The 24,386-nt window shown below is 40.3% G+C and overlaps 3 protein-coding genes across 12 annotated transcripts in view; 2 read left to right on the plus strand and 1 right to left on the minus strand.

Annotated features, from left to right (window-relative positions):
* Positions 1 to 320: 320 nt before the first annotated feature.
* Positions 321 to 15,644, minus strand: kdm1a (lysine (K)-specific demethylase 1a). Of its 8 annotated transcripts, none has more exons than XM_008401893.3 (22): positions 15,495 to 15,562; positions 14,338 to 14,374; positions 13,017 to 13,310; positions 11,951 to 12,119; positions 11,715 to 11,860; positions 11,542 to 11,620; positions 11,362 to 11,454; positions 10,986 to 11,092; positions 10,283 to 10,364; positions 10,017 to 10,111; positions 9,286 to 9,303; positions 8,282 to 8,424; positions 7,432 to 7,522; positions 7,231 to 7,365; positions 5,807 to 5,880; positions 5,540 to 5,651; positions 5,324 to 5,456; positions 5,050 to 5,237; positions 3,783 to 3,897; positions 3,575 to 3,702; positions 2,408 to 2,554; positions 321 to 1,416 (listed from the first exon to the last, which is right to left on the minus strand). In XM_008401893.3, exons 2-22 carry the CDS (start codon positions 14,365 to 14,367, stop codon positions 1,216 to 1,218), a joined length of 2,580 nt encoding a protein of 859 aa, XP_008400115.1. In that variant the 5' UTR covers positions 14,368 to 14,374; positions 15,495 to 15,562; the 3' UTR covers positions 321 to 1,215. The 8 variants fall into 8 exon arrangements, with proteins under 8 accessions (XP_008400115.1, XP_017158527.1, XP_017158530.1 ...); XM_017303038.2 differs by having other exon boundaries at positions 14,323 to 14,374; positions 15,495 to 15,546; XM_017303041.2 differs by lacking the exon at positions 14,338 to 14,374 and having other exon boundaries at positions 15,495 to 15,644.
* Positions 15,645 to 16,910: 1,266 nt separating this feature from the next.
* tmem30b (transmembrane protein 30B) lies at positions 16,911 to 22,113 on the plus strand. 2 transcript variants are annotated; one of them, XM_008401896.3, is made up of 8 exons: positions 16,911 to 17,043; positions 17,447 to 17,648; positions 17,840 to 17,944; positions 18,045 to 18,152; positions 18,686 to 18,776; positions 18,861 to 18,998; positions 19,065 to 19,271; positions 21,473 to 22,113. In XM_008401896.3, exons 2-8 carry the CDS (start codon positions 17,457 to 17,459, stop codon positions 21,649 to 21,651), a joined length of 1,020 nt encoding a protein of 339 aa, XP_008400118.2. In that variant the 5' UTR covers positions 16,911 to 17,043; positions 17,447 to 17,456; the 3' UTR covers positions 21,652 to 22,113. The 2 variants fall into 2 exon arrangements, with proteins under 2 accessions (XP_008400118.2, XP_081459317.1); XM_081603191.1 differs by having other exon boundaries at positions 18,861 to 19,271.
* A 1,272-nt stretch (positions 22,114 to 23,385) lies between these two features.
* Positions 23,386 to 24,386, plus strand: part of dync1h1 (dynein, cytoplasmic 1, heavy chain 1) — a 36,215-nt gene continuing 35,214 nt past the window's right edge. For both annotated transcript variants that reach the window (XM_008401897.3, XM_008401898.3), the window contains exon 1: positions 23,386 to 23,755. In XM_008401897.3, coding sequence (XP_008400119.1) covers positions 23,506 to 23,755 — 250 coding nt within the window. In that variant the 5' untranslated portion in view covers positions 23,386 to 23,505. The remainder of the gene's footprint in view (positions 23,756 to 24,386) is intronic.

Genomic DNA, 24,386 nt, shown 5'->3' on the forward strand with positions numbered 1-24,386 from the left:
GAGCTATTTATTTAGATAGCAACCGAAATTTTGGCTTGGTAATTCAATATTTTGTTTGAAACTGACATCTACAAACGAATAACATAAAAATATGGCAACAAATGAACACCCACTTTTTCCTTTTGAGAGGCTAACCCAAATTTCTGACTGTATATTTATAAATGACACCCTTCCCCCAAAATGAAGCAATACCGGAAGCCATTTCTGCTTCACTAATCTATAAACAGTTGATCAGAAAAATAAACTTAACTCTGCGGCTCAGAACAGACCGGTGTTTTAAGAAATCCCACAATACGCTTTAATGTTGGTCCTTTTTATTAAAAAAAACATTTAATATTTAAAGAAAAGAGTCTCAACAAATAAAAAAACTTAAACTTGTAAAAGTTGACAAAAACTGATTTCTTTAAACAAAAGCAGATTTTTTCCAGCTCAAACTGATCCAAGCTCCAGGTTGAAGGCAAACGGCTCCAGCTCCAACATGTTCTAGTGTAACAGAAGCAAAAGTCTTCAGTTTCAGTGCAGCTGGAAATTTCCTCACATTTTAGGTTCAGAGTTCAACTTGGAGACAAAAAAAAAAACTACACAAGGTCAAAAATGAATCATATTTACCTCCAGTAATCCCATTTCTCTGCTTTATTTATGATGGATTTACTATAAATAAGGATTCTTCAGGGTTCCTACAAGAGCTTTTCCAGACTAAATAGTGGATGATTTCCATTATTTTTATGAGATCTTGTTGGGTTTTAATCCGTTTTTCCATAAACACATTAAAACCATTGCTGAAGCTGTCTTCTAGATCTGTTATAAAGGGCTATTCCACAGTTTAAAACCTGGAGTGAATTATCTCATCCTTTCCTTTAATCTAATCTGAAGTTAGATCTTGGCTCTGGTGTAAAAATAAACTGAAATGTCCCTTTTGGTTTTACAGTGAGTGTTTCTGTCAGTAACTCAAAGCACAAACTCCAGGTTTAAGTACAGGTCACTATCTGAATGTCAATAAAAATGATCTTTTTTTAGATAATGAGTCTTTTCCATTCTCATCCCGACTTGGAAAACCGATCAAATCAAATTTCAGACGGGTCCAAACCGCAGGAACCAAACAGAATCCCAGAATCCTGAAAGAAATGAACCTCTGGTGCGATTTCACAGTCTTCATGCTCAGCCCAGCTGGGTTTTGTCGTAATGCTTGAGCTCCGGCGCGGCGGCGGCGGCGCCTCAGACGGCGGCGGCGGGCTGCGCCTGCTGAGGGTTGCTGGTGGCTGTGGGCGTGGCCTGTCGGGGCAGCGTGTACATGGCGCCCAGGAACTGGTCGGCGATGCGGCCGGCCTCGCGCAGGCCGCTCAGCAGGGCGCCGTGAACAGTGGCCGGGTAGTTTCTGATGGTGTGCTCACCGGCGAAGAAGAGCCGAGGGACGGGCTGAGGAGGGAAACGTTTACGAATCAATGAAGAATCAATAATATTTAATGTGACGGACAACAAAGCTGCTCATTGCTGTGAAGTGGAAGGAAAATGTCAGAGGTTTGAATTAGCAGATTTCTGGACAATCTTCAAAAAACCTGATTCTGATTATATTTTCTGAAAAGTTGCTGAGTTGGCAGCAGTGCGGCGTTGACCAAACCTGCTGGTCTAACATGACTGGGTGGTTTTCAGACATTCTGGGTAAACTGGGTCAGTGGTTCAGGTGTGAATATCAGCCGATCTCTGAACATTATACAAAATCTGGGCTAACCTGATCTCATCGACCGTTTGGGATTCTAGCTGTAAAACATCAGACTGGACGTCAGTTTTTGAGTCTGGTTTCAGGTGGATTTAGGCCTGGATTTGACTAGGCCGTCCTCACATGAATATTTTTCAATCTAAACCCTGAATCAATTATTCAGATTTAAAAAATTGGAACATTGTTCATTTAACCACCTGAGCCTTTATTTACAAACTAATAGAAAAACATAGAAAAATGCAAATAAACAATTTGATTCCTTTTTTAAAAGAGAAAATAAACATTTTATTGCCTAAAACTCAACATCATTCCTTTTATTTTAAAATATGAGAGAATATTTGTACAGGTTTGGCAAATACTGTTTTCTTTGAGTCTGTCATGCTCCAGTTAACGATTAATCGATTACTGAAGATTAATTGTGTTTAAATGATTTTTTAAATAATCGATTCAGTTCTGATAAAATCCTAATAAATGTCTCGTTTTGTGGTTTTAACTTCAGAAAACGGGAAAAGTTGAAAGAGTGTGAATACTTCAGTTTAGTAGCTTTAAGTGAGAACATAAAAATCCGCCTTGTTCACAGTAATCGGCATGGCAACATCCCAACAGCTGGCAAACATCTGCTGGTTATTAACTGCTGGGATGCCACCCCTCCCTCTCCCAGTACTCCCAGTAAGCCCCGCCCCCTCCCACCTGTGAGGCTCCTGGGATGGCCGGGCCGGGCGTGATGGGCTGGGCCATCAGGTCGTAGTCGTTACCCGAAGAACCGGCCGCCACGTACGAGTACGAGCCCCTGGCCCAGGGGTCGGCCCGCCACCGCGTCACCACCGTCTCCTTCGGCTGCCATGGCAACAGACGACAACAAGACAACAGTTTAAAGACTTTCCATGATGCAGGCAGCGGCGAACAGCTGGACGGGGAGCAGCTCCAGCGCCGGCCTTCATGCGCATTCCTTCCTCCCACTTGAAACCAGAAGCAAATGAGTCGTAATGACGGCGGTTTGGACCCGGCTCGGTCTGAGAGGCACGACCGCGGTTCTGGTTCTGAGGGTCCATTCAGGCACAAATTCCTCAGGAAATAAAGTCACATATGAAAAGGAAGGAGGGAAAACTGAAAGTCCTGCCTACGGAGGCATATAAGGGCCAATATAGATGGAAAACAAAAAAAGGATGAAGATTTTTGGCATAAATTTACCAAAAAAAAAAAGAAAAACTGTGGAAATTTCTGAGCTACCAAAGTCAAAAACATTTATAAAAATTTATAGATTAATTGCAAAAAAATTTTCTAGACAAAAAAACTTTGAATTGTTTTAGTTTTAAAAGAAAAAATACGCTACTAGGTAATAATGCAGAACTCTGCTGCAGCAGCGGCTGGAACTCAACTAAAAGTTAAAAACATGCTAATACAAAAAATGCAACAATTTTCATATCAATATTCTAGAAAAAATAGACATTTGAGGTTGAAAAGCAGAAAATTTGCTAAAATAAACTCAGAAATTGTGACATTAATTTGAGAAGTGTTATAGAAAATAATCTGGAAATTTGTAAGTTTCAAAGTCAAAAATTTCTTAGAAAAAACTAAAATTTTGAGAATAATTTCAGAAAATTTCTAGAAAAAAAAAAAAAAAAAAACTTTAAAAATTTGGAGTTTCAGAAGTTGAAGCCAAATCAAATTTCTGCGGTTAATGTTTTTTTGTTTCATTTCTTGCAAATTAAAAAAAAAAATTCTGGAAAATTTTTTGCGATTCATCTGAATCTTCTTTTTTTTCCACTTTATGAGCAAAGGTTTTTTAGATTTCTTCAAACTCCTGAGATTTTTGGCAGCTTTTTTCCGCTCTGTGTAAAATGGCGGCATCTCTACCTGAGGCACGGCGCTGCTCCCAAATATCCCTTTGAGAATGGCGAGGCAGCGCCCGACGATGACGTCGTCGCTGATGTTCTCCATGATGCCGGCCGCCTCTCCGGCCATCAGGGCCAGCAGGATGGGCGCTGCGGGTGGAGCGGTCGGTTTCAGGTGAACGCAGAACGTCAGCAGCAGCCCGCAGAGCGAGAACATGATCTCATCTCACCTTTGTAGAGGTTCCAGAAGAGGAAGAGTTCGCCCCGGCTGGCGGTGGTGGAGCCGACATGACCAAACAGGTTGACGCTCGGATCCCAGAAGACCCGGTCGAAGCACAGCACCACCTTCCAGCACAAACAAGCCACAAAACAACAAAAACTTCATTTAAAACAGGTTTAGTCCTGCAGCAGAGCGGAGAAGAGCTCCCTCTGCTGGAGAAACCAGGAGCAAGCAGCTCGGATTGCATAATAATGCAGCACTCTGTGCTGCAGCAGCGACTGCAGCCGGAGCAGGAAGGACAGCAGTGATGCAGAACCAGAACCAGAACTGGTCCTGCTCTACACCGGGCCCAGATCATGGAGGAAAACTGAGTTACTAGTTTCACTGTAAAAAAAGAACTCAAGAAACTGCAAAACGCATCACAACAATAACTCACTTCTTTATTAATTTAACATACTTTATCGCATGTTAAAAACAACTTTATCAATTTAAACTGGTGAATACAGGCTCCATCTTTTCTATACGGATCCCTGCTGGGGTCAAACTGCTGCAGGGTTTCAGAAAGAGCGAAATGTTTATAAAAAGACACAGAGGGAAGTAGTTAAATTGCTCATTAAATATTTAGAGGTCTAAATATTGCACATACAATTCAACTTGCCGTTTCACATTAGATCTGCCCACAGCCTGGACAAACTTTAACTCACTTCTTAAAACTCATTTTTATTCTTTAGTTTTCCCATAAGGCCCCACTTTGTGATTTACTTGCCTCGTCTGTTTTAATTTCTGTTTTATGAACACTGTGCAGCACTTTGGTGCAGTTAGCATCTGGTTTTAAATGCTTCAGAAATAAAACGGACATTGACACATATTTAGTTTCTAAACTATTTACTTTGAAGCTACACGTTTTGTCAGCATTACAAAATATTTAGTTTCAAGCTAAGCTACTTAGCTCAGAGCTAGCTAACCATTAAGTTTAAAAACTAAATATTAAAATATTTATGAAGCTAAATGTTTTTGTCTAAACTAAATATTTGGTTATGGTTTATGTAACCTTTTAGAAATATTTAAAGAGAATTTGCAATAATTTTTCCAAAAAGACGTGAAAAACATCAGCAGACAGGTTGGGTACAATCTGCCCCCTGCAGGTGGGAGTTGGCATCACATGAACTCGATGCTTTTCACCATTTTTGCAGAAGATTTGCAATAAACTCACATTTATGCATCAGTGCAAATAATAAACCATGTGATGTTCTGTGATCACTGCTGGGACGTCTGACCTTGTTGAGGTTTCCAAAGCCCATCCTCTGAATGGCCGAGGTCTTCCACTCCGGCAGCGGCGGGACGAACTGGACGGCGGGCGGCTGCTGCTTCAGCACGCCCAGCGGCAGCGTGCACAGGACGGCGTCGCACTTGTATATGAAGGTCTGCGTGGTGGAGCGCGTGTTGACGGCGATGACCTCACATCCTGCAGCAGGACAAGATGGAAACCTCTGAAGGCACGTCTGGATGAAGTCTACTTCCTGTTTCGGATTGTCGTGTGGCGGAACGTACCAGACGCCGTGTATCGGACCTGCCGGACCGCCGTGTTCAGCTTGATGTCCAAACCCTCAGCCAGCGCCACGGGGACGCACGAGTAGCCGTTCCGCACCGTCAGGTGGCTGCCGGTGAACTCGAAGTCGTCGTCCTGAGGAGGCGACAGAGAGCAGAGTCTCACACCGATAAAGTCCTGGGAACGCCGGAGAGCTGGCGGGTTGGACGTGTCGCTACCTGATCCCAGTGCTTCAGAGACAGGGTGGAGAGGGGAGTGGCGTTGGCAAACTCCAGGTTGGCAAAGTGCCAGTCTAGGATCTGCCGATCCCGGGATGAAAGGTAAACATCGCTGTGGGAAAGAAGGAGAAACACGATGTAGAGACGACTGCGTTCCAACGTTAAACTACTGAGAAACTAGACACAGCAGTAAAAACACAAAGTCACATGACTGATAAATGAAAAAGTTTAACCAGAGTGAGCAGCAGTGAGAGGCGTCTGTCTCACCTGGGGGGGTTGGCCTCCAGCTCCTGCAGCTTCTCCTCCAGCTTCACCTGCAGCTCCGCCAACTCATCGTACTCCTACACCACACAAACGGCCACACTCATTATTTAACACTGATAATATGAGGCTGATGCATCAAAACAGAAACTAAATACTAACACACAGAATAAGAGCTGATAAAACAGCAGAGAAACGTTCTCACACACAGAGGCAGTAAAGTTGTATGTTTGTCAGGAAAGTATAAAAATCAATGGTTAACTCCTTTCACCATGTTTCATCAATATTACATCTGAAACTTCTCCATTCATCTTTGGAAAATAATTGAAGCTTAAAGACTGGATGGACAACAACAAAACAAAAAAAGAGCTTTTATAAAACACTAAAACTCCCTCCGGGCCACCAGGGGCAGCGTGGAGAGTTCCACATTTTTTATTCTTTACTCCATCTTTCTTCAGGACATCACATTAAATCCCATCTTCACTGAGAGTCATAAGAGTTGGAATCCGAATTTTAAATATCCAAAATAAATGAGCAAAAACAACAAATAAAACTAATTATAAAGTCTCTCTAAATAAATCTGACTGGTTGTTTTCCTTGTTGTCTGAGAGAAAAGAGGAAAACAATAAATCACACAAATGGAAATTATTAAGCTCTTTTTAATTGACCATGTGATTCACTGATTTATTGCTATTGTGAGAAGCTTCCCACAGCATGATGCTGCCACCGCCATGCTTCATCTCGGGGATGGTGTGTTCAGGTTCTTTCACAGACATTTCAAATGTTTCTTCACTTTCATTCACGCTTCAGGCTGAGTGGAGCTGCAGTTCGGAGAGCCTGAAACTAGCTGAGGTGTGTGGCGAGTCCACGCCCCACAGAGCTTCAGGTCACGCAGAAACGGCTGACTCAACCTGTTCATCCCGTCAGCACAAACTGGAAGAACCGTCCAAAGGTCAGGACAGGCTGCAGCGGAGACGCGGACTGAGCGAGGAATCCCAGGAAAGAGCCGCGGTCTCGCTCATGGAGGGGTAATAAATCCACTCAGCTGCACACAGACTCCATCCGCCTCGCTCAGAAAGTGTAAACAGATCTGCAGACATGAGGGCCGGCGGAGCGCGACGCGAATCCTTGAAGTGGTTTCAGTCTCTGGTTCAGATAGCAGCTGTGTTTAAACCACACAGAGAGCCGCGGTGGAGGTGATTTATCCGCACCAGAAATAAAACACCAACATTCCCTAATAATACATCCAAGCAGGAGACTAAACCACTTAAAACGGCTCGTCTGGGTTCTTAGACAGCATGGCATTAACGTCCTCTGAGCCGTACATCCTGATCTGCTGGTTTCTGCTCCAATTCAGATACAAACTACCAACACGACCAGCTTTCCTCCTGCAGCTTCACGTCTTCTCTCCACTGATCTCACGGCGTTACCTTGCAGAGTGCCGTCAGGTCGCGGTGTTTGCTCTTCACCAGGAACTCAGCAGTGATGTCTCTGGGCGGCTTCACTTCGCTCGCTTCCTTGTACTGCTGGTGGAGCTCCTTGACGCGCTCCTTAGTGGAAACCATCTGAGAGGAGAAACCAGGCGGTTAGCTCCGGCTGCAGAGCCGCTGATGCTAGCTGCTGATGCTAACCTTGTTGAGGAGATCCCTCAGCTCTTCCTGAGTCTTAACGATCTTCTTCCAGTGTTCAATCTGCTCGTCTTTAACGTGTTTCTCCTGCAGCCTGCACACACACACACACACACACACACACACACACACACACACACACGGGGAACAGATGTTTCACATCTCAAAGTTCTTCACATTGTCTGATGTTTCATCCACAAACTTTCGTGTATTTTTAAAACATTTTTTAGACCATTTACAATCATTTCTACAAAAATATCTGAAAAGTGTGGAGTGCATTTGTATTCTTTGTAGAACCAGGTTTTACTGCAATACCAGGTGTTTTAGGATTCATCCACAGAATCTCAGCTAAACTTTGACTAGGCCATTCATATGCTTTGATCTAAACCAGTAGTGTCCAAATGTTTTTGTCACACGGGTCAAAATTGTAAAGTCATAATTACTTTCAGGCCGAACAATATAATTTCAAAAACAATTGAAAAATCACAAAGAATTTATATAAATCAATCTTTTGTCACTGATCAGTAAAGAACTAAGTCGTAACTGAAATAATTCATGATATTTTGTAGCAATAGGATGTATGAATCAATGAACAGCCAAAAATGTAAAAGGATTCAGCAAATTTGACCAATAAAAAAAAAAAGGCACCTAATTTGTTGATCTTTTTTTGACTCATTTGGTTAATAAAAGATGCATCAAGCATTTTCCACTATAAGATTTTAATCAGTTTGTAGTAATTTTTCACTAATTAAAAACAAATAAAGTCTCTGTGAGTGAGCCGCCTGCCGTTATGTCACTGCTTCAGCAGCAATGCATCCTTCCAGTGCTCCCAGTAAGTCTGTGTGGTTCTTACTGGATGACCACCTCCAGCGCCTGGCCCAGTGAAACCGGCTTGTTGTTGAGGAAGTTGAAGTCCAGCTGGTGGCTGAGGTAGGAGGTGGCCTCCAGCAGCCGGTTGAACTCCTGCTCCACCATCTCGTCTTTTTCCTTCGGGACCTGAAAGAAAAAGACGAAGCAATCAGGATACGAGCGTCATTAAATCTGGAATATTTACACCGTGATCCTTTAAATCTGTTAGTATTACTGGTAGTGAACGGTTTTCCACTCCGACAGACCAGTTACTTTATTTCTGATCCGTTTGCCTACTTCCTGCTGTCAGACCGGCTCCAAGTGAAACTGATTCTCCAGGTCAGGCAGTAATGATAATAAATGCTTCTGATGATAAATTGTCCCAGAAATTATTTCAATAAATGATATTTTTTTAAAATATAATGCAGTTTGTCGTCTCAAAGATCAACACACTTTTATTTGATAAAAACACTGAAGATGTTTTAAATGTCTAAAATAACAAAATGACCAAAACCAATAAATAAAAACGTTAAATTATCGAACTAAACTTAAATTATTAAGAAATTAATTGAAGATGTCGATTGATTTAACAGCAAATTCTCTTTTTCCACACAGATCAGGTTATAAATTTCTCACCGTTTTTAATCTGAAATTAAAAAATGTTTGACAAAAACAGTTAAGTTTTTCCAGATAGCCTGGCCTTTCCCTCACAATCTCGGTAAACATCGATTATTCTCTCATTAGCAGGCAGTGAGTCTCACTCCATGCTAGCAGAAAACAAGTTAAACACACCGAGAGCTTCAGGTCGTTAAGCTCTGCAGCTGAACTTCTCTAACGTTGTCTGAGAGACGCCTCTTTATTCAAAATCATCATTTATACAAAAACATTTTGTCTGGACATTCCTCTAATTAAAGCTCGTTTCTGGTCCTGCATGTTTGTGAAATGGTTAAAATCTTCATAATTTAATTCAACGTTAGGAGTAGATCATGTAAATAGAGATATACATACACTGGTGCACCGTTCACCCTTCAGCAGGACAAGAGGGGGGGAGAGAAAACAGAAACATGTCGAGTTAAAAACATGAAACGTTCAGCTCAGACAAAGCAACAGGATCAGTTACACACATGTTCTGTTAAACAGAAATCACTGAAGAGTCCATTCCACCAAAAAAAAAAAGAGATGGAAACTACAATAACAGCTGATACATCCAAGCATTGCACTGGGAAGTTAAGTGGAAGGAAGAACTCCCATTTAACAACCTGTATGCAGATTAAAATTAATTTAGCAGAAGAAATTGGTGCCAATATCTGATTTAATGACCAGCTGGATTGGACAGGAAGCGGATAATCTATGGGATGAGGATGAAGAGACGGAGGCCGCCGCTTCCTCAGCAGAGCCACAGGCGGATCCAGCTGGTGAAGTTCCTGGTGCCAAAGGAGCCCAGACCAAGAACTGAGTGCAGATCCTCCACTCTGCTCAGCAGCACCGCATTTCTCCATCAAAAATCATTTTTACTGGTTTAATATTCAAAATTTGAGTTTTTACAACCTTTAGGCCAGAATATCATAAAAACAATAAACACGTTTGTATAAAACATCATTTTCACTTTTTAACCAAATTTCTAAAACAAAAAATGAACTTTTCACTGATTTTCTGTCTGGATGAGTTGGGATTTGGGGGTAACATGCAGGCGGGGGGCAGCTTGTGGCTGTGATGTCATACTATGATGTCATACTCACAGCCTGGCCGTTGGCTTCGTACAGAGGACACTTCTGCTTGATCTTAGCCAGCTCCATGTTGACCTGCTTACTGACCACCGCCATGGGATTCCCTCCTGATCAACACAACAACCTGTTACAAACGGCTCCCCCTGCTGGGGGATCCTGTAACTGCAGGACCTCCATGTGGTTACAGTAAAACAGGGATGTTAAAAAAACGAGTCGTTTGCATCGTGGAGGTTCTGAAGGTCAACTCAGTGGGAAGCAGGAAGTTTTCTGATTCCTACCCAGTCCGGTTACCACCATGGCTCCCAGGTCGGCTACATAGTTTCCCTTCCTGAACGTGGCGACTCTTCCTCCCACGCGGTCCTGCATGCAAACAGCGGGAGAAAGAGATTAAACCGAAAGTTTAATCAGAATGTGGCTGCTCAGAAATTCAAAAGTTCAAAACAGACGGAGGTTAAATTAATTGTTAATTTAATACAAAGAAATTCAGAAAAATAAATAAAATAAAACAACTAGAAAAGGAAGAATATTTATTTAAAGCCTCTAAAATTATAGCAGGAAGAACCACAATATATTATAATGAAGTCTAAACAAAACATCCAGGACTTTGTGATTGTTTTGCAAACAAAACGTCCCCAAAAATATCTAAACTATGGATGACGGTAAATGTGACTTTTTGTTACACACAGTAACTTGACATGAAGTAAGAAATGCTGCCACCTGCAGGTGAGCGTTAGCATTACATAAACCCAACGTTTGAACATTTGTCAAAAATTTGCCAGAAGAAAACATAACTTTATGCAAAAAACAGGAGGGTTTGAATAAAATAGCAGTGAACACAACCCAACAGAAAACTATTTCACATTTCTAAAACTTGGACTTTATAAACAGAATCTAAAAATGACAGTGTAATGTAAATAAAAATAATATTGTACAGTAATAAAAGCAACAACAATTGACTGATTTAACTAAAAAATGACCCACCCTGGCTTCCAGAACTGTAACATCCATCCCAAAACTCTGCAGCTGTCTGGCTGCAGCCAGGCCGGAAACGCCGCCGCCGATGATGATGACCTTCCCCGTCTTCTTCGCTGCAGCAGAACCAGAGGCGTTAAACTCTGAATCAGTTTGGATTTTTAGTGAGGTTGTTGTCAGTGTAGTGCATGATTATTGTCCAAGAAGGACAAAATAAATCAACAACAGAATCTAAAACATAGATGTTAATAATTCTGATCAACTGGACAGATGTAGAGAAAATAAAAGGTGAATTTGTTCAGAGGGAGATTATGCAACTACAGTAGAATAACAGCACTAATCATGTTGGTAAATGCATATCAGATATTAATGGAAATGGACTCACTGGGTAAAGGCTTGACTCTCTTGTAAATGCCGAAGTTAATGAGGCCGTGCCTCTCCAGGTAGCTGTGAACTCTGTGAACCAAAACCGTATCGCCTGGGAGAAAAGGAAAACATCAAATATGAGATTTTCTTCTTGGATAAAAGAAAGAGAAATAACAAATGTATATTTCTGATGGCTTACTGTTGTATGGAGCTTCCAGCTGCTGAACAGTCGCCTCAAAGGTGAGCTGAATCTTCGGGTTGTCCAGCCACAGCTGGATCTGAGAGGGATCAACACGAGACAGTGATGCATGAAAGCTGCTGCTGCTGCGTTTCTGTCTGGAAGCAAAACGACACGGGCTGCAGGCGACGTACGGTGCGGTTGCGGATGTACAGGAAGACCTTCTGGGTCTGCTGAGGGCCGCTGATGATGTCGGGGAAGCAGGCGGCTTCCTGGGACGTCATTCTGTCGTGAGGAAGGCGGCTCTGGAACGCAGCTCCTTCCAGACCTGAAGACGACGCTGCGGTTCACTTTAATGCTGAAATCATTCTTGCTGAATGTCTTCTGAGCTCAAACAGGACAGATGAGTGTTTTCTTGTGTTAGACTCACCTGATGGTTCTTCAGGTTCACTGTCGTTCTCCTCCTCCGGAGGCGGCGCCGGAGGAGGGATGACCTGCTTCCTTTCCTTCTCCGCCTTGGCGTTCCTCTCCTCCTCAGAGTAATACTCGTCCTCGGACAAGTTGGCCAGGCTTTCGTCCATCTCGCGGTACTCCACCTGCAACAGTAGGCACAATAAAAGCACCATTAAAACCGGCATTCCAGATGGCCACCCCGGCCTTCACTCGCACTCCTGAAAACAGCTAAGAGACAAAAACAAAGGATCCGAAAATGAAAAATTATGTTCAAACTATAAGAAAAAAATATTTTTTTAATTGTGAAAATGATTAGAATCTGAAAAACTGAAACAAAATACTGAAGAAAAAAAATCAAACCTGAAAATTATTGGTTGAGCCTGAAAAAAAAAAAAAATTGATTTGAACCTAAAAGAGATTTTTTGGAATAAAAACAACAAAATAAAAGATTTCAAACTTTAAAAATGTTGAATCCAAATAAAACTATTGGAAACAAATATAAATGTAAACAAAAAAGAAGATCTGAACCTGAAAAAATTATTTGAAATTTGAAACTGGAAAAAAATTATTAGAATTTTTTTTTTTAAATAATCTTTTAAGTTGAGCAAATATTTGAAATTAAAGAAAATAATTTTTAAAAACAACAAAAATAGTATTTGAAACCTATAATTTTTAAAATAAAAAAGCTCAAAACTACAAGGATTTTTTTCAGTGTTACATATGAGAGCGTTGCTCAGAAGCTGAGTCCATTTTGATTAATAATCATCGATACAGCAAGGCCCTCTTCCCTCAGCCAGGGCGGCAGGTCAAAGGTCAGATCTCATGACGTCAGGCTTTCCCAAAATGCTGAAACAAAGCTTTGAGTTGCCAAGGCGACGACAATGAAACCTAAAATGCTTAAAGCAGGGGCCTCAAGCTGCAGCCAACAGGGCGGCGGGTTTTGCTTCAACACACCTGAATAAAGAGTCGGGTCATTAGCAGGAGTCATGAAAAGAAGATTTAATCTAGCCATCTTTACAGCTTCAGAACCCTAAAATGTTTACTTTTGCTCGCTTCCGCCGACTCGTTCTGCGGACTTCAGCCGAGTCAGCGTCGGCGCCTGCAGGCCCTGACTGGTGGGGGAACGGGGGCCCGCCGGGCTCCCCGCTCGGGGACGATCTCTCCTTCTTCTTCGGGTCCAGCGGCCCAGCGGCCGAGGCGGACGGGCCGCTCTGGACATCGGCTCCCAGCGGCCGTTCGCCCCCAGCTGCTCCCACAGAAGATGAAGAGGAGGAGGACGAAGAGCCTGCATCTGATTTCTTGCTAGACAGCATAATGGAAGACGATGGAGGCCTCTCCTGAACAGACGGATACGATTATATGGACACCCAGCAGCAACAATGACAAGGCAACTGGGAAAAAGACAATCAGAGTGAAATGAAACTAATTTAAAAGTTTTAAAACGGCTTAAATGAAAAATATTTCAAAATATTTGATGAGAATGACAGAGTGAGAGTTGCAGGCGGAGAACAACAAAATAAGTACTTTTGCACGGCATCTAAACATCAGGAATGTGCAGAACGTTTAACAAAAATCAAACCTAAATCCAACCAACATCTTCCGCTATATTCAGACTGTCCTGAATCTCAGTCATATTGGAAAGAAGTGGGGCTATTAAAATATTATCGCCATTAAAAATCATTTAAATGGCGATAACATTGGTAAATATTCTATGATGATATCTGCATATTTTTTTCCTTTCTCTCCTTCTCATCTGTGTTTCCGTCTATCTGCACATCTGCTAAATATTACATTAGCATAGAAAACTGCAAGCTAGAATTTACTAGCCAACAACTACTGAATTCAAAACTGCTCTTAATTACATGAATATTGCAGAAAATTGATCTTGCAATTCTGATCAACTGGACAGATGTAGAGAAAATACATCTGTCCATAATATTGTGCATAATATTATTTTATTATGCACAAAATAATATTGTGCATAATATTATTCCAACTCACATTTCTGCACTATTTTGGAAATATTAAAGTCACGCACAACAGTACAACTATGAATAGAGTTTAGAGAAAGTATGAATAAAGTCAGGATTTAATTCAAATATGGATCAGCAGAGATATTTATGTTTATAGTTTTCAACAGTAAAATCAGATATGAAACAGAATAATGTCAAATTAAAGGTAATGAGACAACCGCTCTACTGTTTGAAACCATAAATACACAAAATACAATGCAAGTCTGAGTAATACATCCCCAAATAATAACACTCGTCTTCACTGGATGACAGAAACGATGTACAGAGCGTATGGGAGTGATGGTTTCATGAAATGAAAGCTCCAAGGTACAGAAACCTTGTCTTGTTTTACCCATTTCTCCGTACACCTGGTAATATCCATTCAAACACTAAGGGACGAAGACAGAACCAGAAATATGGTTACACACGAACTGAACAGCACCGTCGGCCTTTAATAAGACACTTGGTTCAAGACAAGCTAACAAAGTCAGAAAAGAAAAACACCCGAGACGTCACTGACAAAATGTTCGAGTCAGTTTAATCAGGAAAACGGAAAAAAGAGAAAGTTTTTCCTGTGTAATCATCTTTGTACGGAAGAGGATCAGGACCAGTGAAAAAAAAAAAAATGAATTTTGACTTTCCACTCCATCTCCCCTGCTGCCCGGGTTTCTAACCATTAGGCCAGACAAACAATAAGAGAGGAGCAGCAAAAACAAGCGAGGTGGATTAGCACCAACTGTTGGCGTCATCCATGAAATGTTACTGTGGAATATCGTCTCTGCTGCTAGCAGCTGTTAGCATGTCATAACAATCAACTGTCATACAGCTACAGTGTTCAGTCAGAGGCCTCTTCAGATTCGTAGCATGACTAACTGCTACTGGAGACCCTTCCTGCCAAAAGTATCACCATCCACGACCTCTTTCATACTTGGATGATGAGTTACAAAAAAAATGTTTCCCTTTGAAATAAATGACATAATTTTACCATTTTGCACATAATTATGAGAACAAAGTTAATATTAATCCATTTCCTAGATTACCTGATCCTCTTCCGTAGCTTTGGCATTAATCATCACTAAAATAGCCTTCCCTAGCTTCCTGTTTCTATTATTATGTTGGTTCAATGAACTAACGTCAGCTAGCAACGGAAGCTAGCACCGAAAGATGGACCCTGCTAGCGCACACAATGGCTTTGTTACTAATAACGAGCAAAATTTACCACATGTCGGTTAGATTTCATAATCTAAGAACCGAATTAAACAATACAATAAATTTCCATCACATCTAGTGTCTTATTGTAAATACATGCCGTTAAAATGACCAAAGAAGACCATGCTTCTTTAGCTCAGGCTAACAATGAGACGCAGCTAGCAGGTGAGCAGGGTTTGCATAATAACAGATTTGTCCTAAATACGTCCCACTGGAGAGCATTAAAATGCTAATTTATTATTAACACATCAAAGTGAATGCCATAGATTAATAATGGAAAAATAAGATTAAAGACATTACCTCTCAATCCTCCGAAAATATCAACACAAAGACGTTACAGATGCAGGGTTTTTCAAAGAACTCTTCCGTGATTGGTGGATGACAAAAAACATTATGCAATGCCACTCAGACATGATTGGCTGCCGAAACCGTCGATAAAAAGAAAGGCGGGGTTTACCAAATAGATGCTTGTCCGTTTTTGTTAAATCCAATCTGCATGGGCCGTAAAATCCAACCATTGTTTTTTTTTTCCTCTCTCTCTTTTCTAACTATGGTCTGAATCTAGTACTTTAGGTTGATTTTCATCAATCTGAGAACACCAAGCGCCACTGGAACTGACGCCCCAGTTGTACCTCAACGTCGCCGCCATATTGTGATGGGCATGTTTGAAGAAACTGTGGCACAAAGCTGTACAAGATAGTTCCGTTCCAATGGGGTGAGTAGAGGTTTGGTAAAACAGCTACCTATCAGAACATCTGATTTAATATTTTAAAATTGTGTCATCATACTGACTAAACTATTGTCAAAAACTAAAATAAAAATAAATAAATGCAAATACGATACTTACAAAATAAGCTCAGGCAGAACAAACACTTGGAAAAGTGTTATCAATATAATGTGAAATGAATACTCAGTAAACAGAGGAAAGTACTTCCATTGTGTTAACTGTTTCTTCTTGATCCCCTAAACTAGGCTCTGCAGACAGAAAATAACACTAGAAAAGCAAAGCTTGTGTGAAAGCAAGAGATCTTACTTTAACATAAACTGTAGGTGTGTGTCTTTGTCTGGTGTAACTTTTGTTAAAATAATTTTGTCACATTGGTTAGATGACCCAGATACTTTACTCAAGAAAAAGTAGCATTACTTTATAATAAAGTTAGTAGCCTACTAGTAAAAATAAAAAGTACAATATTCCTCTTTTTCCCCAAAAAAAGTGCATCAAAGCAGCTATAGGCTCTATCACTGATCCCACCAAACTCAACAAGTGTTTACAGCCCTGTTGTTGCTTGCACAGCTTTTTGTTCATTTATTTTAAATAGTCTGTTGCTGCTTTCTATGCATAAATATCCACATCTAATACATTTATGTAAATCATCCTATTCAGATGCAATTTTTTTTAATCTTAGGATGTTATTTTTAATAACTGCACGTTATTCAATTTTCAGTATTGTGTCATCTCTTATTTTTTGTTTTAAAAGTTATTTTATTTTATTATTTTACCTTAGTTTGAATCTATATGCTTCCACTTACCTTTAACTTGCTGCTGGTACACGTGGATCTCCCCATTGTGATACAATAAAGAATATTTCTGTTCTATTCATTTATTCGGAAAATACACTTTTTTCACACAATCCTACTGGTTTTCAAGAAGAAGCCACTCACAATATGGCGGACCCATTATTGCTTGGTGTCTATGCCTTTAATGTCTATGTGAAAGAAAGGCGGGGCAGGAAGAAGAAGGGAGTAGGAGGACAGGTAAAGGTGAGCCGATACATCGTTCCTTCAACCCAGGAAAAGGACCCAGTGTCTTTTGACTTCTTCGTTTCTTCATTTTTTTAGCCGACTGCTGGTAAGAATCCCTAGTTAATTGATATATATTCCGACTCAAGGGTACATTTTATTTTAAAAAGTGAATTTTTGGGACAGAGAAATGTATTAAGTGGCATATTTAGTGCTCATAAATGACCTATGTGTTGCTCAGCGCTGAATTACTGGTGTGTAACAGTCAAATATGTAGGATTTTAGTGTGTTAAATGGGTCAGTAATTGATTAAAATTAAACAGAACGCAAATAGTAAAATTAGTGTAAACAGGAAGTCGAGTGCTCAATAGTTTATCCATGTAAATTACATAAACTTGGTGTTTCTGATGTTTTTTCCACTGCCAGAGATATTCTATAACTACTTTAAATAAAAGTACAACTTGAAATATAAGTCAGAAACATATTTTTTGAGATATAAAACAATCCAACAGAATCAAGGCAATGGTGAAGGAGGAGCAGGAAGAGTCGTCCAACCGGCCTGACAACACTGCCTTCACCCAGCAGCGGCTTCCTGCATGGCAGCCCATTCTCTCTGCAAGCATTGTTATTCCAATGTTTTTCCTCATTGGAGCCGCTTTCATTGGTGTTGGAGTTACTCTCTTCATCGCTTCACGGGACATCCAGTTGCAGGAGGTAAGACAGGAATGTTTAATGCAACGGTTGCTTTTACCAGACTGAGAACGAAGAGTCAAATGTCAGAAGAAACAAACAAGAGAGAGTCTTTAGTTTTCAGTGCTAAAATGGCGACTCACTTGACTTTCTGTAAGAATTTGTGTTGTAACCATAAAAACAATTTGTTTAGTACCTTTTCCCCTCTTTAACAGTTAGACTACACTGGTGATGACTCTGAACATCCCTGCTTTAAGTGCAAAACAAATACAGAGAAATGTACGTGCAACATGACGTTCTCCATCCCTGATCTGTTCAAGGTTCGACACACACCGTGCTTTACAATCTGATATTTTAAGCTTTCTACTCTTGTCATCTGAGACTGTTTGTTTTGTTTTTGCATGTTCCTTTGCCACACAGGGGCCTGTTTACATTTATTATGGCTTGAGCAACTACTTCCAGAACCAAAGAAAGTATGGGACATCCAAAGACGATAATCAGCTGTATGGAGACCTAGATTACTTTACAGTAAGATGATACACCTTTTTAAAGAAGAATTCACAAAAGGCTAAATGGAATACCTTTTCAAAACATCACATTTTCATTGCAGCTCTGGCAGTATGCTTAGGTCGGTTGTCCTGCTGGAAGCAGCCATGTATAGTTCGTCCGGAAGAAGCAGAGCATGACCTCTGCCTTTGCCATGTTTCACCATTCAGATGCTCAGTGTTTGATCTCTCTCCTACATGGCTTGTGGGAAATTGTAAACAGGATGTTGTATGTCTTTCTTGCGCCTTGTTTCCACTGAGCGGTAATTGTGCTGTGTGAGGCCAGTAGCTCCGTCCTGACCATACCACCATAATGTACCGACCCGAACCATTCTACTCAGAGGAAGTACAGCATTAGAATGATGTTTGTGTTCTTGACTCTCTCCCTTAAAGGCCATATTTGAGTTTATAACCAATAGCTTCAGTAAATCTTGTAAAAATGTGCCTAACCTAAACCAAGCGATAACAGATTTCAGACATCAAACTGATCAGTTATTTATTTGTGTCTCCTGAAAGAGTCCTTCCACTTACTGTGACCCGTATACCCGTGATAGCAAAAACGTGCCAATCGTTCCTTGTGGAGCGCTGGCAAACAGCATGTTTAATGGTACGTATGATGTAGCAGTTGTTCCCTACGGTAAATACTGTCTCGTTTTCTGACTGCCTCAATCCTTTCTGCCTTTTTCAAAAGACACCTTTTCGCTCAGTCATGCGGTCAACGGGGTTCAAAAGATTGTGCCTCTGGATGGAAAAGGGATTGCTTGGTGGACTGACTACAACGTCAAATACAGAAATCCCAGCGTGATGCCCCTGATCAACGCCTTCAACGGTACCACTAATCAAAATGAACTGTGTTTCTCTTTGGAGCTAGCATTAAACGCCGTTTTTTTCTCAGGAACCAAGAAGCCCACAAACTGGCCTAAACCCGCTTATGAGCTGGACACCACAGATGTGTACAACAACGGCTTCATCAACCAAGACTTTCTGGTCTGGATGAGAAGGGCTGCTCTTCCAGATTTCAGGAAACTGTATCGACGAATCTCACATGTTGACTATGAAAAGGGTCTACCAGCTGGAAACTACACTCTGACAATTGCCTACAGTATCCTTTAATATGCATTATTGGTTTTATCTTTTTATCCTGCTGTTAATGTTTAGGGTTAAGCATAAACTTCATGATACCAACTTGCTAAACTGGTTAGATGAATTTTATCTTAAAATGACTCAGGAGTTTACTGAGGTGAAGGAGGATCAGGCAAATATTTTTGAGTCAGGTAAACACGCTAGGCAAATAACTACTGCCATGCAAAGGACCTGCTTACTGCTGAGCCACTTCAGCTGCAAGTCATCTTGATGAAAGCGACATTTATTGATACATTTTGTCTATTTTTCTTAAACTCTGTAAGTCATGCAGTGCTGATATGCACGTCTCTGAGTAACTGAGTGGCTTTAAATTCACAGCACCATGCATTTTAAAGGGAAATGTATATATTTAAGTTTCTTGTTTTTATTTGAGCTTGGAGTTCATGTTAGTCATACTCATCTCAAATTCAATAAATATGTGGAAACAAAAGTGAAGGAAGGACAGAAAGCACAAGGCAGCTGGAAGTTGCTGCAGAGCGGAAATGTCGCATCCAGACCAGTGAGCTCTGGGATGAACGCACAGAGGTTTACTGACACACAAGATCCAAGAAGTGATAGTTAAATGTTCGGCTCCAGATTGGTTCTTAAAATAAAGATTAAGTTTAAGATTTGCCCCGTAAAGAAGAGGAATATTATCTGAGGGTTTGCTTAGAGCAGTGGTTCTTAACCTTTTCTGAGGTACCGAACCCACCAGTTTCATATGCGCATTCACTGAATCCTTCTGTAGTGATAAATAAAATAACCCCTCCCCAAAATTTAAGACATAGGCCCAACTAGAGTCTAGTTGGGTCACCCCAAGATCACCAAGTCTTATTAAAAGGAAGAGTCTCTGAGATCAGTTCTTCAAAATATAGTCAGTGTTTTCAGCAAAGTTGAGCTGACTGTCCAGGAACGACCCACGGTATTTAAAATGTGCCACAGTTTCAACAGGTTGGCCATCGAGAGAAACTGGAACCACTTTAAGGTCTTTAGGTGTTTAGATCATTTAATTAGCTCTACATTCTTAAGAGAATGGAAAATTAATAATAAATAATAAAGACTTTGCGGTATTCTGGTTTAGTAATGTAATTATATTAGTTGTGTTACCACCCCCACGCCACTAGAGGCAGTACCAACCCCGAAAAGATGGGACTAAGGAGCAGATTTAGAAGTTCACCGAAAGCTACAGAATTTGGTAAAAACTGTGAGCTTTGCTGAAGTAAATAAAGACTTCAGCAAAGCTCAAATCCATGCTGAGAGAGGAGCTCCTTCAATCAGGGCTCCTCCGCAGCTCTGATTGGCTAAGCAATGCAACGTGATCCTCTGATTGGCTAAGCAATGTAACGTGATCCTCTGATTGGCTAAGCAATGTAACGTGATCCTCTGATTGGCTAAGCAATGTAACGTGATCCTCTGCAGCAAGTGATGGCAAAGCGGGGCGTCATCACGACTTTACACAGTGTGTCATTACCTCCGCGGCACCGAACCCCTGAGACCGACTCACTGAACCCCTGGGGTTCGATCGAACCCAGGTTAAGAACCACTGGCTTAGAGACCTAACCAACTGGCACCTTACCCAGTATTTTAAAAGCAATCTGTGGTAAGCATGGTTTGTCTGTTATTCACATAATTTATTTATTTGCTTCCATCAAAAAATAAAACTGTAACAAGAATATTTTGCATTGGTGAGCCAGTGGTTGTGTAAGGTGAAGTAGGTGAAAGTATAGTTTTTTTTCTACACTTCATCAGTACTGCTGAGGGTTTCACTCCATTACCTGTCAAAAAGTTCTTCTGAAGCAACATCACTCAAACTCATTGCTTTGTCTCCTGTTTGTTTTCTCACATTTTGCCATTGACTCTAAAAAGTAAGTTTCATGTAACAGGTTGAGAGGTCAAAATACTGAAACATTTGAGGTGCAACTCAGACGGTTACAATAAGCATCATTGGGGGATTATTTTATTTCATTAACTCAGTTCATAAGTGAAACTCATAAATGTGTTTATTTCTGAAGTGATGAAAACTCCTCCAATAAAACAATGAAAGGTCCTTAAATGGCCTTCATAAATGTAGTGTTACTGCCAGAGAGCTTTGTCTATACTTTTCTAGTTTTCTCATTAAGATCCCTGAAGACGAGCTGTGAAGTCTAAACTTGGTGCATATCCTTAACATATGTCCCTCAGACTACCCCGTTCATTCATTCAACGGCAAGAAGAAGGTGGTGCTCAGCAACGTGTCTTGGATGGGAGGAAAGAATGACTTCCTGGGCCTCGCCTACATGGTGGTTGGCTCCATGTGTGTCGTCATGTCTGTCGTTATGCTCATTGTGTATGCTAGATTCAAGTTTCCCGAAGACAACTGAAAAAGTACCAAAGGAAACATTTTCATGTAGTTGATGAACCTCAGCTGGAAACGGCTCTGGCTTCGAACAAAGGATTATAGTGACCTCTGAACTGTTGAAATTAGGATTTGGAGTGTAAATGTATTGCTAGTGCTCTATTTTTCTTAAAATTTCTATATGTATTTCTTAAATTGCTTTTATCTGCAGGGTTAAAGCTGCTTCATACTGATAGGTCAATAATCTTAAAGCCATATTTTTCATGAAAAGCCATTTTAAACTAATCAGGCAGTTACATTTGAGAAAGAAGCTTCATAAAAATGTTGTAAAACTTGTATTTATTTCTGACTCAGGGAAATGGCTTACAAGCTTTTTTTTTCTCTTAATGTTTTTTGTTGGGTGGCTTCAAAGCTTTTGTAACTTTTAGTGTTCCTTGAAATGATTCTCATCATTTTGATATTTATTGAATAAAACAACAAAATCTTAGTTTGTTCCTCTGTGTCTTATTTATGCCCCTATGCTCAACTTCAAGGATTCTGTTTATTAAAAAGAATAGATATTTGATTAACTAAATTATTTTTACTTTTTAAGGAACTTTGGTTGTGACATTGATTTAATTTCAAAGTTTAACCTACATTTGACAGAGTTTTAGTATTTACCGTACTTACACCTTTAACTTTCTAATTTTTTCACATTGCAACCATGAAATTAATTGTATTTTATTAGAAAAGTTCTCTGATAAAACCCTGATTTAAACTTCCCAGTAACTTCCTGTCTGACTTGTCTGATGTTGACTTCATGATCCAGTTTGTTCTTTAATCTTCTCCAACAAAGCTTCACAGAACAGCTGCATTTAGACTGAGATTGCTTCACACGCAAAATGTGTAAAAAATTAATGGAGTGACATATTTTTGCAAGATAATGTGGATCTAAATGTTGGAGAATCTGCAGCTATTTTGTTGATTTTTGCTGTTTTCTCTAGAAGGAAGGTCTGCAACCTGCGGCTCTACGGTGGCTCTTTGGATATTTCACAATGGTTCTTATTTTATACCAAAACAAATGCAGGTTTTGGTATTTTTTCAGGTTTATTCATGGAATAATTGCCCTGATTATTGACAAGATGATACTAAAAGAACCATTAATAGCTCTGAATAATAGTTAAAATTTATTTTATTAAATTTAAAGGCATGTCATTAAAAAAAAATAGAATGTCAACATCCTATTGAAGAAAGAAAATGTAGCCATCCTCTTTAATGTTTAGTTTAATGTCTTTCTTAAATATTTCCTTTGTAGATATTTATATTTAAAAAAGTTGTTCCTTTTTAAATAGTCATGTAACACTCTTGTAACTTTAAAATAACTGTTAAGGTTGCCTATCTAGGCTACTGATCTTTGTAGTTTTTACTCATTAGTGGTTTTATTGATGAAAAATGTGAAAGAAAAAAACAAATCGCATTTTTAAAAAATGTAATCAGATTAGAAAACTGTGTGCTAATGTCTGGAATTGATTAAATATCCGAAAAAGGAAATAATGCCACTAGAAATATGGACAGAAAAACATTGATTTCACGTTATCAAAGAAAATGCTGCATCATTGGAGACTACTCCCTTCCTCCCTCTAGCGGACATTTGGAGAGATAAAAAGGTTGGAACAGTATTATGGGTAGTGTAGTATTCTAACCACACACCGCGGTGATTCTCCCGCCAGCAGAACGACAAGTACCAGCATCCTTTGCGCCTGTAAATGAAGCCAGTCCTAACTGCGGTGATTTGACAGCGGGTTGTCAACCTCTATCGCAGCCGGTTGCACAGAGACGTTAGCCTTGGTTCTTTGTTCACCTTCACACACCTTCTGGTCACCGTCCACCTCTCCACGGAATGTCCGACGGCGGGGGGACAGAGGAGGGCAGCGGCACCATGGAGGTGTCGGCCGTTCAAACGGTGGCGGACACCTCGGTGCTGCAGAAACACATTCGGAAGCTGGTGCCGTTGCTGCTGGAAGATGGCGGCGAGGCCCCGGCCTCTCTGGAAACCGCCCTGGAGGAGAAGAGCTCCGTGGAGCAGATGAAAAAATTTCTATCCGACCCCCAGATTCACACGGTCCTGGTGGAGAGAAGTGCACTCAAAGGTACTTTTAACCGAATATTCTTACAAAGAAACGTTAGTAGATGAGCTGTTTAATTAATTGGGGCTTTACTCGACCTCTTGAATGTTCAGTTATTCAGCCTCCATCAGAGCCGGCTGCTCTTTCTGACCGAGTGAAAACCGAAGTTTTCCTTCTCCACCTGTGTAAACGGGTCGTGGTGGATAAAGCGGAGTTGTTCTCGAAGTTTCATCTGATTATGATGTCTATGACCTGATATCGACAGTGTTGAGCCTCCATTTGAATAAATTGGAGTGTCATCAGAAAGTTTCTGAATCCATTGGTTCAATTCAAGAATTTAACTTATTTCTATAGATTTTGGACACAGTGAGATGTATCAAGTGTTTTGTGTTTCTCACATTTGATCATTTTTGCTTATTCCTGTAATTAAATCCAAGTTCAAATTCTCAGAAAATTAAAATGACATTTAAAACCAATAAAAAGAATAATTTTAATTCTGATTTGTTAGGTTATGAGCATATTATAGTCCACAAAATCATTAGACTGCTGACCCGACAGTTTTCCAGTCAGAAATGCTGATTTCTAAACAATCTGGCTCTTCAGAATTCTGTATTCAAAGATATTAATGGAAAGTTCAGTGGAAGAAAGAAATGTG

This window comes from Poecilia reticulata, chromosome 22, assembly GCF_904066995.2.
Source record: "Poecilia reticulata chromosome 22, P_reticulata-male-v2, whole genome shotgun sequence".
NCBI classification, from domain to species: domain Eukaryota; kingdom Metazoa; phylum Chordata; class Actinopteri; order Cyprinodontiformes; family Poeciliidae; genus Poecilia; species Poecilia reticulata.

Excerpts from the sequence above, each read along its gene's own strand:
- kdm1a (XM_017303038.2), bottom strand. The coding sequence starts at position 14,367 with ATGGATATTACCAGGTGTACGGAGAAATGGGTAAAACAAGACAAG. Across the intron at positions 10,365-10,985 it reads TTACAGTTCTGGAAGCCAGG|GACCGCGTGGGAGGAAGAGT; the intron begins GTGGGTCATTTT and ends GTTTGCATGCAG. Across the intron at positions 5,238-5,323 it reads GGTCCGATACACGGCGTCTG|GATGTGAGGTCATCGCCGTC; the intron begins GTACGTTCCGCC and ends GTCCTGCTGCAG.
- tmem30b (XM_081603191.1), top strand. The coding sequence starts at position 17,457 with ATGGTGAAGGAGGAGCAGGAAGAGTCGTCCAACCGGCCTGACAACACT. Across the intron at positions 18,777-18,860 it reads GGCAAACAGCATGTTTAATG|ACACCTTTTCGCTCAGTCAT; the intron begins GTACGTATGATG and ends CTTTTTCAAAAG. Across the intron at positions 19,272-21,472 it reads CACTCTGACAATTGCCTACA|ACTACCCCGTTCATTCATTC; the intron begins GTATCCTTTAAT and ends TATGTCCCTCAG.